The 18,230-nt window shown below is 40.8% G+C and overlaps 1 protein-coding gene and 1 long non-coding RNA gene across 4 annotated transcripts in view; one reads left to right on the forward strand and one right to left on the reverse strand.

The window, feature by feature from the left end:
- Window positions 1-9,334, forward strand: part of DOCK4 (dedicator of cytokinesis 4) — a 423,704-nt gene extending 414,370 nt beyond the window's left edge. For both annotated transcript variants that reach the window (XM_090042292.1, XM_090042293.1), the window contains 3 exons: window positions 3,062-3,175; window positions 4,177-4,238; window positions 6,695-9,334. In XM_090042292.1, the coding sequence (XP_089898418.1) occupies window positions 3,062-3,175; window positions 4,177-4,238; window positions 6,695-7,120 (602 nt within the window). In that variant the 3' untranslated portion in view covers window positions 7,121-9,334. The remainder of the gene's footprint in view (window positions 1-3,061; window positions 3,176-4,176; window positions 4,239-6,694) is intronic.
- Window positions 8,618-18,230, reverse strand: part of LOC149865722 (uncharacterized) — a 54,137-nt gene continuing 44,524 nt past the window's right edge. The window contains exon 4 of one of the 2 annotated variants that reach the window (XR_016441756.1): window positions 8,618-13,389. This is a non-coding gene — a long non-coding RNA (uncharacterized LOC149865722). Of the gene's footprint in view, window positions 13,390-13,415; window positions 15,586-18,230 lie in introns of those variants that run through there. The other variant, XR_016441754.1, reaches the window with a different exon arrangement.

Here is an 18,230-nt window from a genome sequence, read left to right on the forward strand (position 1 = left end):
TGAAGTGAACAATAATTTCTAACTCTCGCACAGTACTTCTCATCCATCGAACTCAAAGCACTTCCCAAAGAAAGAATAGTGACCATGTGATCTGGGCCTTGCATTCAGAAGGGCCTGGGACATAGCAGGGAGACAGAGTAAGTGCTGGAACAGCAGATGGCAATGCATTGCTGCTGGCTCTGTCTGCTAGGATGGCCTCTTGCTGGCTGGATTGATTCACTTGAAAGAATGGTTAAAGGCTCAGGAGTGGGGAGAATATAAACATTTTTGGGGGGACCTTAGAGTCTGGAGGGGTTCATAAAGACTTTGTCTTGGGGTGGGAAAACCCTGAAGTTTGGTACCTCCTGACCCTCTTTGACCAAACATAATCCATCCCATTTATAAGTAATGTTTATAAATGGTATAAATTGGAAGTAAATCTTCACTAGTTTGAGTAAATAAAAAACATCCGTTACTAGACATTTTCAGTTATAACATTTTAAGTAGCATGTTCTTTAATGTTGGCATAATCACAGAGCAATAAGCTTTATACTGAAATCACTCTGGAATCCATAGAGACATGCCAAATGGCTTTAAGAAAAACAGATTTATGATAGCTTTCATTTCAGAAAGAAACATTCTTACAAGAACTGGCCAGGAAAGAAAAGTTCTATCCTGCAACACATTTTGAATGTTTCAAATATTCCATATATGAAAGAAATCTCAAAAGTTCACAGTTTTTCACAGGACTGAGAAATCGGCAATATTTTAGTTCAGAAGCACTGAAACATTCCTACAGGCCTGGATAGAAGAACAGTTTCCCCTTAAGACAGAGCTCCATCAGTTTATGCATACAATTCTCTGTGATAGCAATAAAAGATCCAGGATGACTTCTTGTTCCCAGGAAAAATGTTCTATAAAATGTTATATTCAGTGAGCCAGGCCCCTTCCAGTCATACATTTCTCTTCTGGAGTAAAGTTGTTCACTTACCACAAATGGGTCCTTTTTCTTTTCTGTAGGCAGTGTCTTATATGATATATCTTCTTTAGCAAATATGATCAGAAAACAGGATTTTATTTTCTTTGAGAAATGTTGTGCCAAGCTGTGAGCATAGTTCTGTGAAAGGGAAACTAACTGCCAAGGTTGATACATGCTGCATCTGTACATGATACTAACATAAAGCAATAAACTTTGTTGCTGATTGAGCTGGAGTAAACTGCTCCCAGGTACAGTGTGTACACATGTGCCTAGTACAGCAGCAATTTGAGCTGGGGCAGAGCAGAGCTGGGCTGGCAAGGGAAATGGGTGTCAGCCCCAGGCTCTGAGTGGCAACATCATGCAGCAGAGGGGCTGGCTGGGGCATGAGGGTGCTGACCCCATGTAGCCATGTGGCTAGGTGACAGGCAGGAATCTGGCCTCTGCCTGGTCACTGTCTACATGTGCATTTCTGTGCAGGAAGTGACCCTGCTGTAAGATAGTAAGTACTGTCCCTGATGGCACTATCTTATAGTGGAGTTAATTAGTTTACCGTGCCCTAACACGAGCACCTATGTAGATGGTGAGCCTTTACAGTGGGAATTATTTGTCTACTCTACAGTAAAGCACGCATTTAGATGCACCCACTAGAAATAAGACTGGTCCTTTCTTTTTTTGTGGGGGGCGGCAAGGATGGGGGGAGCAACGACACATGAACCTCATAACAGCCACCTGTAATAACTTATACTGCTGCCCCTGCTCAGGAATTGAGTTCCCCTCATTTGTATATTGGTTCCATGTTACGTACTTTTCTTAGGCTGGGACTCTGTGATGCTTGTTTGTACAGAGCCTAGCGTGCTGGGGTGCTGACCTTTCGGGAGCGTTTACACCCACCTTTGCATCCTGCTGTAATAGAAATAGTCACAACAGTAGTACTGCACTCAGCCTTTCATCCTCTCCTTGTAAAAGGATGTGGGGTTCATGCATCTCTGTCTCCTGCTTACTTGTGAGTTACAGAGCAGGCAAGCAATGAGGAAATCAGTAAATTACGTACTCCCAATATCTCAGAAAATCTTTGAAGTTGTTGACAGATGGGTCAGCTGGAAAAAAAAGTTCTACAGTTTTCCACTTCTGCCTTTCTGGAGATAGTTGATCTTTCATTGTTGAGGGGAGGGGGGCGCAGAGCAGCAAGGGGAGGGGAAGGGCAGTCTTAAAAAAAATGGAATTGGAATTATCTTTTGGTCCTGTCAGTGCTGCCTGACAAGTGCAGACAGTATGACAGTATGAGCCATCATCTGAGAGAATATTCCCCGCTCTTCAGTTCAGGTAAAGCCATAGAAGTTGGGGGAAATGACACTGATAAATACCAAACATCCAAGTTTCACAAGTCAGAAGTGCCAAAAGAGTGAATTTTAATTATGACCTTTGTGCCAAGGCTCTACAACGTAAGAGCCTAGGTTTTCCAAGCTCCACTGCAGAAATGTTTGTTTTTTTTTCTTTTTCTGTTTTAAAATGTCCATCTCTTCTCTTCTTCACTTGTTCGCTTTTTTGTCTCTGTTCAGCTCTCTGTTTTAGGACATGCAGGGCAGCAGCAGAAGAGTCAAAGGGTTTTTTTGAGGGGTATTGACTAAAATTTTATTCAGTTTCTTTCTTTCAATCTTTCTACAGGAAATGCAATTCAGGGAAACTGCCTGTGGAATAGCCTGTTTCATTCTGCCTAGAATTCTTTAAACAGGAGCCCACTGCAAAGGGAAAATGACTCCATTTGTGGGAGGCTGCTCTGTTTCTCTGTATTGGGATCTGTGTGCAACACACCAGAGTGCTATTTCAGCTGCTGTTGCTGCTGATGGTTCAAATTGCTGTACAATCTCAAACTGACCTGGAGGCCAAATGCATACATCAGGCAGGCCAGGAATCTGATATGCATGATTGAAGTGCTTTTTTGAAATGCTGCTGTAATCATTAGAGCTTCTCAGGCATGCTGTTTTATCGTTTAACATTTTCCATCTGCGTATTAGTAGCTTTTATGGATGTAGGAAAGGTTGGTGAGGCTGAACCAGAGCTAGAACTGTTGGTCTTTGTCTCAGTTTCGTCATTCCCTTCCAGCTGTAAACACTACCCCCAGCAGCTGGAGCCTGGATAGTGGGAAAGAAGCTAGAAATACATCAGAAAGTGCAAAGCTGATATCTCCTCCTGTGCCACCAAGACCCACACAGACTGGTAAGTCTATCAACATTTTCAGGCCAGTACAAAATGATTTTACTGGAGGATTTTGATTCTCTCTACCATAATTAACACTTAAGTGTTTGGGCAGGTTAATTTATCTTTTGATTTTGAGGACTGTAGAACTGCAGTTACTTTCACCTTATTAACAATCTCTCCTCTGTAACATTCCTGTTCCAATATCCTGCTTTTTCATTTAATAACTTATTACTTCACACTGTTCATGTTGACACTGGAAGAGATGACTGAGTTTAGTCTTTTGATCTTATGATTGGACATTACCAACCACAAATGTTCATTAATAATAAAAATCTTATTGGCAGCATCATTTTAGCAACTAAGTACATATATAAGTTTAATTTCTTTAACCAATTTACTGTTCAGAAAAGTATTTTGTCCTTTTAAAGGCGTTACAGATATAATTGTTTTTAGTGGTTGAAGATATTTTTCATTCAGCCTTTAAGCTTCACATTATGTCGTCTATCTCTGATATAAGTACACTTTGTTATATGCTTTTGCTTATTTAATACATATTTCAGAATATTTTTCTTATAAGAAAAAACATAGTGAGGGGAAGAAAGCATGATAAGGATTTTTTTAAAATCATATTACCAGTTGGCTTACAACAATGTAGAAATCATCAAGGGAAATGGCTGCATAAATATAGCATACTGTATCTGTTCTGTTTTAAGATAACCTTCACTTAACTTTGAGAAAAACAAAACAAAATATTCACTCAGCCTTTAAGCAGAGTACAGGGATGGGTATAGGAAGAGGTACTGAGCAGCAAAAATAGGATCCCCTCTTTTCCATTTATAGCTTTCCTGATGAGCTCCTTTTCTGTCAATATTTCTGTAAAACCTGTAAACTTACTGGTGATCTTACTTGTGTCTGGTGGCATTTTTGTAATAATGTTGACGTCCATCTTTCATGAAGGTAGTACCCTAAAATCTGTCAGGTTTCTGTGAAACTGAATTACAATCTTTTTAACTTCACAGCTTCACCAGCAAGACATATAGCCTCAGTTTCCCCTTCTCCTGTTGGCAGATCTCCAATGAAGGTATTGACCCATCCCATGGGGCTGTATGACATGATGTATGATTTTTTGTTAATATTGGTGGTTTTTCATGTGTATAGTTTTCTAAGCTTCAAAGCTTCAAAGTCATGTGCATTTCCCCAACATATTCAGGTCAGGGGTTGTGCCATGTGATCACAATCTTTCCTACATCCCCCTCTAGATGAGATTTACCCACAATACCCATTGTGTCCATGACTGGAATCTACAGAGTAGTAATAGAAGCAGGTATTTTTCCCTTATCTAAAGATATATGCCAGGATTCACATCCCTGGAAAATAAGAATAGTGAGAGATGTGCTGAAAGAAAAATGACATAAGATAGCACCACTGCAGACTCTGTGCCTGGGAGTAAAAGCTTCATGGGCTAAGAGCAGAGTCTTTGAGAGTCATCCTCAGTGCCTAGAGGAAGTTTGCCTTTAATGCAACATTGAAGACATGGCTTGAAGATGGTATTGTGGGCTTCATTACATCCTTTCAAAGGTTAGAAGTTTGGAATTGCTCTCTACACCTAATGTGCGCATTGAAGGTGAAAAATCTGGAAGCTGCTGGACTTGCAGGCTTTCATGAGGGTACATCAGAAAAAAAGTTCACCCTATTTCAGCATCTGCTGCCATTTATCTCAGTGAGACAGCTAGCACCTCCCTTGAGGAGCCAGAATTCTGTATTAGGGGTGCACCAATAGAGATTTCGGGGGCTGATACCAATCCAATTTCTGATATAGCTGAGTGCAGCTAGTAAGTCTGGTGTGGTGGGAGGGGAAGGAAGGGCTGTGTGGGACAGATCAAGTCATCTGTGATAAGGGAGGGAGTGGGGCTGGGATAGGTACTGCCCAGCTGGGGCGGGACAGGGTATGGGACAGAGCTGTGGCTTGTCCAGGGGACGTGGGGAGTGGGGGGGCTCTCACTGATGCAGGCACCCCAGGAGGGCATGAGGGGGGCGTATGCCCTGGATCCTATGTGGGGCGTGAGCAGGGCAGGCTGCAGCTGTGGGAGGAGGCTGGCACTGGGGTGGTGCTGGGCAGGTAGTGGCAGCATTGCAAGGGACTATGGGGGGGGCTGCAGCCACCCCAAAAATCGCTGTAGGAGCCCCATAGCCTCCCCCATGCAGATCTGGGGGCACACCCCCACCCCTATGCCTTCCCAAATGAGGGGCAGGAACAGCAGTGGGTGCTGCTGGATGAGTGGACGTGCCGCCGAACAAACTGCACGGAGCAGTGGGAGCTGCCCCTGCTTCTTTCCTGTGCCCCCCCAGCTGAGCTACCCCTCCCCCCCTGCCCTGGCTGGGCAGCACCTGCCCCAGCCCCAGCCCCACACCCACACCCTCCCCACCGCAGGGGCCTTGATCTGCTCCCCCACACTCCTCCCCTTCCGTCACAGCAGACTTACCAGCTGCACGCAGCTCTCCATGTTGCTGGCTGTGCTCCTCACTGTCTATGTGCTGCACTGCAGCTGCGTGCTTGCATGGACCATTTATTGGCCACTTCAGGCCAATTTCTGACAGACAATTTTCTTATACTGGTGCCGATCCAATATCGGACCAGCATATTGGTGCACCTCCACTCTGTAACCATGACTTAAGGAGTTCATTGTGGCATACAACTGCCATTAGAAAGCCTGCCTTGAACTCTGTTCCAGTACTTTTGCTCTTGAAAAGCAAATTTAATTAAGAGCTGATTGAGTTATGCCAGCCTTGTGCTAAGTAGCTGGAGGTCCTGACTGAAAATCCTAGTGGACAGTATCTTTATGTGGAAGCCAAAACTCAAACGGTATAGCTTTTGAGTAAACAGTGTTTTTAGACTAACTTGAATGTATTTTCTAACTTGAATGTATTTTCAATCTTGAAAGTCATGTGGATTTTCCAAACATAAGATTTTAAGTAGCATCATTGCACAGCTGCAAAATTTTTAAAGCCACCTGTACTGTTAATGGTATCTGGTAATATGAATTGATGGTCCTTCCTGATAAAATAAGGTATCTCAATTGAAGTCCATTCTTATTTGCACAGCTACACAGCTATAATTTCTTAGATATAAACTTACAAATGAGTTCATAAAAAAGGACATTAGCTATAAGACTGCTTCATGGGCGCATGAGTCATCATTAACAATGGTGGGAGCGTTTTGGGAAGCAATCGCAATCACAGATTGAAATAAACTGTGAAACTGTGTTGTAAATACCATGTTTTAGCAGTAGAGGGCACAGTCCTACTGTTTGCACACCATGCTATTATTATATAGTCCACTGACAGAACTAAGAAAGCTTTTTCCTTTTGTTTCTTTCCCCCGCCCCCGTCTTTTTTAACCTTCCAGATAGCATACAGCAGTATAACTTACTTGCACTAAAATGTATTGCTGATGTTAGCATAATTTGTATAGTCAATGAAAAAAAAAAATATTCTCTTATTCACCATGAATCTTTTGTGTTTCCTTTTCTTAAACAGGGTTCTGTGCAGTCATTTACCCCATCTCCAGTGGAATATCATTCCTCTGGGCTAACCTCTAATTCCCCGGTCTTGTCAGGAAGTTACAGCAGTGGAATCTCTTCACTTAGCCGATGTAGCACTTCTGAAACTTCAGGCTTTGAAAGTCAAAGCAGTGAACAAGCCGTAACTGTTCCCAACTACAGTGTTTCTGAGGAGCCAGTACGAAAAGAAAGTAAAACTCCCCCACCTTACAGCGTCTATGAGCGAACTTTGAAACGTCCTGTTCCGCTACCTCACAGCCTCTCCATCCCTGCCCCTTCGGACCCACCAGCCCTGCCACCCAAACCACAGCTGGTGCGGCCCAGCAATCTGGAAAACAGCAGCAGGAGGACTGAACAGGTTCCTCGTCCCAGGCCTCTTCCTCGGAAAGTGTCTCAGTTATAAGTCCCTTTTATATTTACTTGCAAGGAATTCTTTAAGGTTTACGAAATAATATTAAAAAAAAGGCAAAATACATTTAGTGTAGGCACTTTAATGTTTTACCTGCATTTTCTTTTAAGTAATTTAAAAAAAAATGCTTATTAATATTATGTTGCACATTATTAAATGAAATTACTAATTTAGATTGCCTGATATTATAGGAAGCATGAGTGAGATAATTTCATTAATTTCAGGGTAGTTAATATTGATACATACCTTTCTTGTACCTTATGTTCATCCTCATAAAAATAATTGCACCTAAAAACCCAGAAGTACTCATTTGAGCTAGTTGTAGGCTTCATACAAAAAAGCAAGACACATACTGACAGAGCTAAGTAGTAGAAATGAATGCATACTTCCTAGTAAAAGAGTTTGTATGGTAGGGCTCCTGCAAGTAGGTTGGAGACTGTTCCCTTCTTGTACAATCAGGTTGGGAAATGCAAATAGTTATGGTGAAGAAAGGTAAATATACAATGGAAATTTCACTGCTGTGAAAAAGTTGTAAGGATGTAGTTTGGAGTTGAGTTCTGGGAAACAACATTTTTATTACTTTCCAAGATTGACAAATATCTACATTTCATTTAATGTAAAACACCTTTCTGGTCATTGATTTTTGCTAAACTTTATTAGTACTGTTTTCGTAGCTTATCTGCTGTTTCTGGTGCATTTCTTTCTTTTTGCGGTGTGATTTACTTTTTGCTCTTCCAGTTGGTCAGTACACACGATCCCAGTAACAATTACTTTTGACTTGAAAGTTCTCTGTCCCAAAAGAACAAACATCCCAGAATCTTATACAGGCACATTTATAAGGATACAAGAATCAGTGCTAGCTAGTATCAACATGAATCAGTAAGTGAACAAACGTAATGAGTATAAATTGCTGGTTATATATCAGTAATTTTTTAAAAGCTGAATTGCAGTGGGCATTAACTCACAATTCTGCACAAATTAGTTAAAATTCTAACAGCTCTTTAGATATTTTTATACCAGTGCAGGTGGTTGGGGGGGGAGGGGGGGAGGGTTGTTTTGTTTTCTTAATAAAATTGATTACTGTCATCTTTGTTACAGGATTAATGGTAGACACATTCTCTCTCTCTAAATTACTGTAGGTGCCACTCTGCCCTGGCTTCTGGTAGACAGATTAGTTTGAGTATCTCAAAATAGCATCTATAGAACTATGGAAAAGCTAAGGCCAAGTTGTAGGAATGTGGGAAAAGCACCTTGTCTGTGTTTTTTTTGTGTCTCTTTCTTTTACCCCCTGTTCATAACACTTGGTTGACAAGAAATGAACTGTATTTTAAATCATGCTGTTAAAATATTCTCCCTCTTTTGTTGGGAAGCTTATGTTGATTTTAACTGTATTTGCTTTGTTGATAGCTTAACTGGAAGAAAGTGACCACTTTTTATATTCTCTCAATGAAACCTTCAGCAGATATATACTGTTGATGGTGGTTATAGAGGTTTTCTATAATAAATGTTCAAGTATTTTTGTACATAACTGGTTAATTTTAATAAGGAGTGTACCATTATGTGAAAAAGAAGCAAACAGTTGTGTATGCAGTAAGATTGTTATAATTATGCCAAATACTTTATGTATGGAGAAAAAAAATATTTGTACATATATGCTTTTAACAATAATTCTGCCATATTGACTTTACAATTTTGAATGTCAGAAAAAATTAATATATGTTAAAATATTTATGTTTTAGTGAAAGTATTCATAACTGAAAAAGGAACGTATGAAATTTAGCTTTGTATCTTGTTGATTTTTTTGAGGTCTGAAATTCCTAGCTCTTGCTTTTGACTATAACATTTTTGTGTCTGTAACCACATCATAAAAGATGTAGAAGGCTACATATTTATGCTGGTATAAAGAGGTACTGCCTGAGATTTTAAATAAGGTGTCGCAAGTAAGATAACAAAGCTGCTTTGATTTTTTTTTTCCCCCTGTGTGGTTTAATAGATTTGTTGACTAGTGCTTGAACACAGTATGAATCAGTGTTATTTGCTCCTGAAGCCATTTTTTTTATTTCTGGCAGTGAGCAGAATTGTTGAATTGATCATTTGCGTGTATTACTGAAGTCAGCTTTGCAGCAAAACATTTCATGAGGTTTGTTTACCCAGATGCTCATATGGTTGCTGCAGAATGGTAAATATGAAATAAAATTACTTGATTAATCTTTATAGTACAATTTGTTTTCTACATAATGAAAGATTATAAATCAGTTTGTCATGGAATTAAAATATACACTTCCTTTTCTAAATAGGTGCAGGTTGCTTCCTGATTAAAAAAACAAAACAAAAAAACTGATTTAAGATAGTTCCTTCCCTGCTATGATCTTAATGGTTTGGTGAGACAGTTGCCAATGCAGTAAAAATTTGGAGGGTATTCACCTACACTTCTGATCAGTTGAGGTGTATAAAATTTACTGTCAAGAGTTCACCATAAATTAACCTGCTTGAACTCCCTGTTTGTATAACCAGAACATCAGGAATGCTCTGAACAGTAGCAGACCCTATAAAAATGACAGCAAAATGCTGTAAAAGGAGCCAACACATTTTCTGCTTTGCCAGTTTTGACAAATTGTTCCTGAAGATCAGCTTTTCATCCTGGTTCCTACAAAAAATTGTAGTGTGAACATGGTTGTGTATGCTCCAACACTCAGAACTTGAAAGGCTATTGTAAATAAAGCTCTCATTTGAATGTATGCATTACTCATAAATGTAGTTTTAAAACTTATTGGGTGACATTAAGCAATTCAAGCACTTATGTAAGGATGTATCATCATTTTTACCCCATCACTATATATGTATCTACACTTGTGAACCAGCTGAGTTTTGTGACTTCATAATTGCTTTTCGTAGTATTAACCAACATGTGTCTAACATATGCAATGATCTTCCTTCCTAACAAAGCAGTCAGAGCGTTCCTGGGATGCCACAGAGGTAACTGCAATATGAACTGGCCAGCTTTTAAACAGTGCGGTTCACTGCCAGTCAGAATGTAATGAATTCTGTACTGAACTTGGTGTAACCAAACAACACTAACATGTACAAATTTGATTAATATAAAAATCACAATGGCAACATTTATCCAATGCAGAAAGTTTCAAAGACCTTGTGCTGGGTCTCTGCACAATGGTGAATTTCACTCATAAAAATTAGAGATAGTAAAGACACAAATTTAGCCCAGAATCTTGCCTTGCAGACCTGCATATAGGGGAGACTACTTCATACAGATCTTCCATCTTTTCTCTGGAAGTGCGGGGTTCAGATACCACTACATGGATGCTTCTGCAAGTGGCACAGTGTCTGAAGAGGGAATGAGAAGAGAGAGAGGGTAGACAGGCCCAACCCCTCAGCCAGCATCCTTCTGGTCCCATAGAGCTTACCTTGAAAAATAACACAGTATTTAACCCAGCAGGATTTATTATCTTTTCTGCACAGCCACTCTGTTCTAGTGACGGCAGGGGCATTAATTGCCAGTAGCGTCTTGGGTAGCAATACTCCAGTAACCTCTGGCTGCTTGGCAGACCGGAGCTGATGTGGAACTGTGCCCAAAATAGCTGTGGCTCCATACAAATCTCTGATGATCCAGATAAACCTGCCAACTCTGGCTTTTTTCCACGATGAAAAGATCAGCCCAGCCAATATGAGGATGGGGATGTAACTGCAAGTGAAGCCTGAAAGAGATTTTCTCCCTAAACCATCTTCCATGGAATGCATTGTGAAAAGCGCTGATATGAACTTCCATTTTAAATTTTGCGGCCATAATTTCATTTGTTTTTAGGTCCCGGTCACTTTAATTTGTATTCTATGGTTTTTGGGGTTTTTGGTAACCATTTAAATCTTGACAATATACCGTATTGGACCAAAAATTAAAGAGAACTGGCAGTTGTGCATCAGAGTTTTAGACCTTACATATTTTGACATATACAATCATCAACAATAATGCAGAGTGATTATTACTACTCTGTGGTGCATTCCCATAATGCCAGTGGAGAAGACAATAGCAAGAATTCTTGGCTGTGGATTAGTGTAATATAGGAATGCTGGTAGTTTGGTTGTACAAGCTGCTACCCACAGTGTATTTTTTGTGGTTAGCACAAGCATTCAAACTTAGACAAACTTACTGGGACTAATTTCAGATCAATAATGGTGAAAGGAATTTGTTAATTTGTTTTGTTTTCTCTAATTTGAATGTTGGGGGTATGTGTTCCTTTCCAGAAGTGAGATTGGCCTGAAGATAGGGAAAGGTAGGGAATGGAGATGAATGTGAAAGAGAAAACTATTGAGAGGGAAAAATAAGGTGAAGCTGAGTGCTTTGTTTGGTTCCCCCACCCCCAACTGCACAACAGCAAGGGAGAAACCATGAAAAGATTCGTAGAAAAGGAAGAGAATAATTCTAATAATCAACAGTAAATGAAAGCTATCTATATTACAGTTGAGTACAAGAGCATCTTGTACCAGCTGAACAATTTCTGAGACACGGTGAGTTGTGGTTCTAATACAAAATACTAGTTTCATTTTAGCCTGAGAGAAGTTTTTTCTGTGAGTTGTCCTGGAATCGAAATTCTGGAATAATTGTCATAAATTACAGTTCACAGACCCAAACTACTGTTATGAGCTCTTCAGACTTCCTTTGGTGATCTGTTGCTATATTTAGATGTATAAATAGATAGATCTATATAGAGAGATATACGCTGTTCATCCTTCGTAAGTGAAGATGACCACATCCAGCAAGGGGAGGGGAGGTTGGAGAAGAGGGAAAGGAAGCGGGAAAGAAAAAGGGAGGGAGAAAAGAGAAAGGGAGAGAGAGGAAAAAGGAGAAAGAAGAGAGGGGAAAGAGAGAGGCAGGGGGTGGAGACTAGGTCATGTGGCTCTAGCGATGATTTATAAGCCCAGTCTTTGCCCTGAACAATCTGCTGCAGCAGCAGGGGCAGGAGAGCAATGAGGACTGGACACAAGAGGTCCTCATTTTCCTGGCCAAGTGCTTCCTCACTGCTCAAAGAGCAGTGCTCCACTCTGAATTGATGACCTCCAGGATGGACAGTCACGAGTGATTTGCTGCCATGACTCCAGGTCAATGCTGAAACTCTTTAGGGACATTTTTAGGGTGTCCTTGTACCGCTTCTTTGATGCGCTGCAAAAGCGTACTCCATTTGACAGTTCGCCATAGAAGATTTTCTTCAGCAGGTGAGTGTTGGGCATTCTTGAAAGGTGGCAGGATATAGATATAGATATAGATAGCAGTTTTTACAGGAAAATGCTGATGGTCTTTTTAAGAGAACAAATTCAATTACAAGTATAGGAAATGGCTGTTGTGACAGTTCATAAACTATTGAAATTTCTATTATAAATTTAAATACATGTTTTACACCATCAATTTATTATCAGTACTGGATTCAGTAGCATATTTTAATTTGCTCCATTTGCTTGAACATGGTATCCAAGGGAAACAAATGATATCTTTGCATATTCCTGAAATGTGTATAGAGCAGCAATTCCTTCTTGACCTCCATTGCTTCCCTTGAAATGTCCCCTCCTGTCTTTCACAGGAATGCCATGAGCTAGCAACAGCTACACTTATAACTCAGGACCACATTTGTGTAAAGTGTCCATTGAAAGTGGAAATACTGGGTCTTGCAGACTCTCCCCATTTTTTCAGGCATATGACAAATGGGGATGTAAACAGCTTTTAGAAGAAACCGAGGATGGCAGGGGGAGCGATCATTATTGGCTTGCTGTAGTTATTGGCAGAACACAGAAACACTGAGCTCTGAACAACCATTTTGCACTATCACTATCACCACCAGCACGATGACTCTTGTCCTGCCCAGCATCTTGATCCTCAAAAGACATTGTCCTCGGTAGTGGTACAGTTCTCTAGTGGAGTCGGAGGAGGCCTTTTCAGAATAAACTGCCTGCGTGCTTATATTCTAATTACTGTTCAAATCTAAGGAAGCTTTGCCATCTGTTGTAAGCAGAGGGTTCAGTGAATGCCACTATCTTCAGTCCTCTAGGAAGCTGAAGTAGATGCTTGCTGTAGTTGTTTGATCATCGTGCCGCTATTTAAGATGCTCCTCTTTGTGCGACTTACAAATCAAGGGGTGTGATCCAACTCTTGAGAAAATGACTGGAAAGATTCTTATCGACTCCAGTGGGAATTGGAGTAAACCCGGTTAGGTAATTTGGAAAGAAACAGCTGCCACTTCACATACAGGACTTCCAACCTGAAGCAAATGAGGCATGTTAATAGTGACCATATTAGACCTTGTTGTTAACATTTAAAAAAAAAATCTATGGGTTAATGAGGTGGGTTTTTTTAATTGATAGATTACAAGATGTAGCAATAAATGCTTAATGTATCATTTATGACAGCAGGCGATGGTATATGTGTTTCAAAGATGCCTTTTTATATCACCAAAGAAAGCTTCAGACATCTGGAGTTCCCCCCCCAAGCTCTGTATTTTAGAACTGAAGCAGGTCCTGTCAATAACCCTAAAGCCATATTTTCAAATGGATTTCAGTGGAGTTGTGTAGAGCCATAAACCTGAGCTGCATGATGATAGGCAAAATCAAAGAATGGATTAAAACAGGGCTTTGCACATGTACCAAGGTCATCTCCAGACAGGGAGGGGAGAGGCCTTTTTCCAGCTTGTCAAGGTCCCTTTTTTTAAATTCAGGAGGGCTGTACCATTTGCTGCTATGGAAGGAGGGGAAGAGAAGGAGGGGATGGGAGAGGGAGTGTCTTTGCCAGTATCTTTTAATCTTTCAAAAGATTTTGAAAATTATGAATATGTTGCTAATTGCTGCTGGCTGGAGAATAAGAGCAACAAACAAAAGCAATGTTTTCCTGCTTTAACATTTTATTAAATCTTTCTGCTATCCACAAGGACAAAATTTCACATTTCAATTGTGTGTGATGCAGGTTCTTTCTTTTATAAACTTATTTATTAATGAATCCAACATATTCAGGAACAAATTTAATGTTTAAAAAGCCCTGAAGTATACACTAATAGTATGATAGTCTCCAGTCTGCACAGTAGATAAGGTGAAAGGAGAATGTTAGGTTGTTTCCTCCCATCTCCATTTGGGCTTGGCTTTCTCTTGTTTCCTACTCTTCTCAGATCCAGAGGAAATGGATCTTCTTCAGTGAGGGGATTGAGGTGGGGCTTCTCTTTGGACACTATTCAAGAAAGGTGAGGAATATCTTATCTCCTGTGCCCATAACTGCACATGCTCTGGGATATAATGCAGAGCATAATCCAGAAAAAGTTTTCCTTCCTGCTCCAAATCTTGGCTTTTGAAGGTGCAAGTCCGGTTCTAAATTATGAATCCCTGTTTAAATTTAGACAAAATATGTCTGTCCACTGCTAGTGGCGCTCTGGTGAAAGGGAGTGCAATGTGTTTGCACATGAGAGGTCATTTTCCCAAAGACCTACAGGGAGTTCCTGAGCCGAGAGATGGCTGTCTGTCAACAGTTTCCACCTTGTTCCTGCCATGGACAGACTTAGCTTCCATCTCCCTGTAGGACAATATGGCTGAATCTTTCCTCAGACTAGGTCAATCCCTGGTTTGGCAGGACTGTTTAAAATGTTTCTGACATCTTAGATGTTTCTGAGCTGGGATACAGATGTATTTAATGCACATTGACAGGAATTCCCTGGCCACTAGGGGGATTATACAGGAAAAGGCCCAGTGGTGGTAAATGTGGGAAGGTCTACAGGGTCCGACATCACCAAGTGAGCTCCTGTGCCCACCAGTTCTGGTCCTCCACTCATGCACTCCCATTGATGAGGCCAAGGGGTTTGTGAGCCGGGTCCCTTGACCAGTGGGATTGTGGAATCTTGTTCATTTGCCACAGCGTGTGTGCAGAAGTGTCTCTTACTGGTCTATTATCTTCCATTTATTTGTTTGTGCTATACTATTCTTTGAGTTTGTATTTTACATAGCAAAAGGCATTTGAAAATCATCATAAAAATATTAGCATCATTTGCCATTTTATAATACATGATAATCACATTAGTGTAACTGTAGCCCTTTCTCATACACCTTGTCTTTTTTTTGTTCCTTTTATATCACTGCCAGAATTAGATTATAAGTGGTCTAGAGCAAGGAACTGCATCTTTTGCTCCTCGAGAGCATGCCAACCTGCCTTTAGCTACAATAATTATAATTAACAATCATAATGTGCTAGGAGGTTCATCAGTGCAAATCACATTCAACTTTCTTAAAGTACTAGCCAATTGCCCATCAAGAATGATGGGGGGAGGGCAGGGAGCTGGGATGGAGTGCTGCCACCTAACGCCCCATGCTGCTGCTGTTCTGCCTCTTGCAGGGAGTGGGGTCGGGCAGCCGAGGCCACTTCTGTCTGGTCCTTGGCACGGCTTCAGAATCATGGCGGCGCTCCCCCACGCTTGGACGGTCTGTTTCCATCAGCCAATCGGAGTGTGAATAAAGCGTTATGGACAGACAGACAGACAGACTTAGGCTTTTATAATAGAATAGTGTTAAATTCTGCAGCATACTTTCCCATTTACTTAGGAAATTACTGCTTTTGTGCTTTGCAATACAGAGGTTTGGGAAACAGCAGGTCTGTTGCACTTCATTTGGTTTGGTTGTTATTTTCTAAGAAATTGTGCAGTGTTTTTGCCAGTTGAGTTCTGAGGAGTCATTCTGGATGAAATCCTGAAGTGGCTACAATATTGGGTCAAACCTTTTGGCTACTCTGCTTATTAGTGGTATTTGTATTCTACACAGAACTACATAAGTGACTGACCAGAAAATAAAATGCTTCCTGCAGCAACAAAAATGACAGCAGATGGCAGGGTCAGCTTGTTAGCTATATTTATCTAATTAAGAGCTTTACACATATTGTCAGGTAAAAATCATCTGTCAGAAATTCCACCTGGTCATAATTGATCATCATTAATAAATCTGTTCCAGAACAGGCTGCCAAAGTCTCAGCTATGATCATGTTATCTCAACTAATTAGTAAATCAACTACAATAGTTGTAGGTGAGTTGACTTGAGCTTACTTAACTAGAATAAAAATTATTCCTGATTACAGAGGAAGGAACTATTTTACAGCTTGAGTTACAGGACTGACAATGCTCATCTTTTGGATGTGGTACAACATCACTATTTGACTGAAGTCTTGTCTATGTATTTGTGAATGCAGTAATAAAAAGGTGCCTCAACCTTCTCTTTTTCTAGGGCCACAGGAGAAACTCTAGCAAACTCGGGATGTTCTCTGTATCTGTGGCATCTTCAGAGGGCATTGATTTTACATAAAAGACTGTGTGCTGCACTTGAATTAGCCCAGTATCCCTCTGAAAACATGAGGTGAGTGGCCCTGAGTGCATCTGCACATGATATTAATGTGCCTGAAACTCTGTCACAGCTTGCACTAGAGTCAACTACTCCTAGGTGCATGTATGATACTGTGCCCAGGAACAGCTAACCCAGAGCAGGCATCCTAGGGGGCTAATGCTGGGCTCCAGGTGGCAGCACTGGGTGGCAAAAGGGCTGGCTGTGGCATGAGGGTGCTACAGCATAAGGCTAGCCAGCAGGCAGCCCCCGCACTATAGGACCCTTGTGTCCCAGCCAGCTTGTCACAGTCTATACATGTGTTTCAGCATACGTAAGTACTGTGCCATAGGATAGTATTTGTGTCAGGCAATACTATCCTACAGCAAAGTTAACTAGTTTACTGCACCCTAATACTATCATGTGTAGACTGACACTCTACTGTGGAGCTAATTAGTCAACTCTGCAGTAAAGCACATGTGTAAATGTGCTCCCTGATTCCTAATTTGCCCTTCCAGAGAAGAGTTTATTTCCTAAAACAAAAGGAAAATTGACTGATTGTTTAAAACAATATATCAGTCTGGTACAGTTTGTGTACTTGTTTGGGCTATATACCCTCATAGGAATGATGCCAGGAAGTCAGATAATTACTCAAAATGATCCTCTCTCTGTTTTCCTATCTTCCTACTTTCACATGTGATAAACAAGTCTGAAAATAGGATGCAGTGAACGGTGAGGGACTTGATGTATTTCTGAGGCAGTATCTTCAATACAACTCTAGGTAACACCATCCATGTTGACCAAGCCAAGGATAATTTGCAGAGCTTCAGGGGGGAAAAAGAAAACACACCAACCCTGATGGTAAATTAACCTCAGAGTTGGCAGCTGAATTGGGTTTTTGCCTGCAGTGAAGTCAGAAGCATCCTGCAAAGCTGATTGCTGCAGTTGTTTATTAACCAGTTAGTGTGACATGTCTCCATGTTTACCATGCTGGTTCTGCTGTATTCATTTGGTTGTGTCCAATGCCTAGGAAATAACATATTGGCAAGGACACAGAGCACACAAAGAATGTGACCTACCTTACCTCAACTCAAAACTTAGAAAACTGGATAACATTCAGGGTGGCCTCTTAGCTATCTCGTTTAGGCCTATAAAATTAAGCACCTGGCTCCAGAAGGATGACTCAAAGAAAAGGGTGATTCTAACCCAAATAACTTTCAAAGGGTCATTCAGCAATCCCAGAAGCAGAATCGTAGAACACTAGGGTTGGAAGGGACTTCAGGAAGTCATTTAGTTCAATACCCTGCTCAAAGCAGGACCATCCCCAACTATATGGGGGATCCCTAATTCTAGCAAAGGGGAAATGCTGAGCACAGAGGTACATCTGATTCCTGGGCCTCTTTAGAGTTTAGTGCCTGAATCATGACCACATACTGAGTACTTCTTTCTGCTTGGGATATAGAGCCTGATATCTTCTTCTGGAGATAGATCCTAATCCACCAACCTCCAACAAACTGGTTTACATAATAGTCCAGTGGTTAAAACAGTCATACAAGAAGTGGTCATACAATGACTATCTCAGTCTGAAGGGATTCAAATCCATATCTCAGAAGAGATTTTAAACACTAAGTTATAAAATAATTTGAGTAGAGAGAAACTCTCCACCTTCTTAGTGAAGCTGGGCAACTATAGAACGCAGGAGACATGGGACAGGGGTTGCCAACCCAAAACCATTTTTTTCACTGACAGGGTGCATCTACAC

This window comes from Crocodylus siamensis, chromosome 4, assembly GCF_052110815.1.
Source record: "Crocodylus siamensis isolate JL-2025a chromosome 4, ASM5211081v1, whole genome shotgun sequence".
In the NCBI taxonomy this organism is placed as follows: domain Eukaryota; kingdom Metazoa; phylum Chordata; order Crocodylia; family Crocodylidae; genus Crocodylus; species Crocodylus siamensis.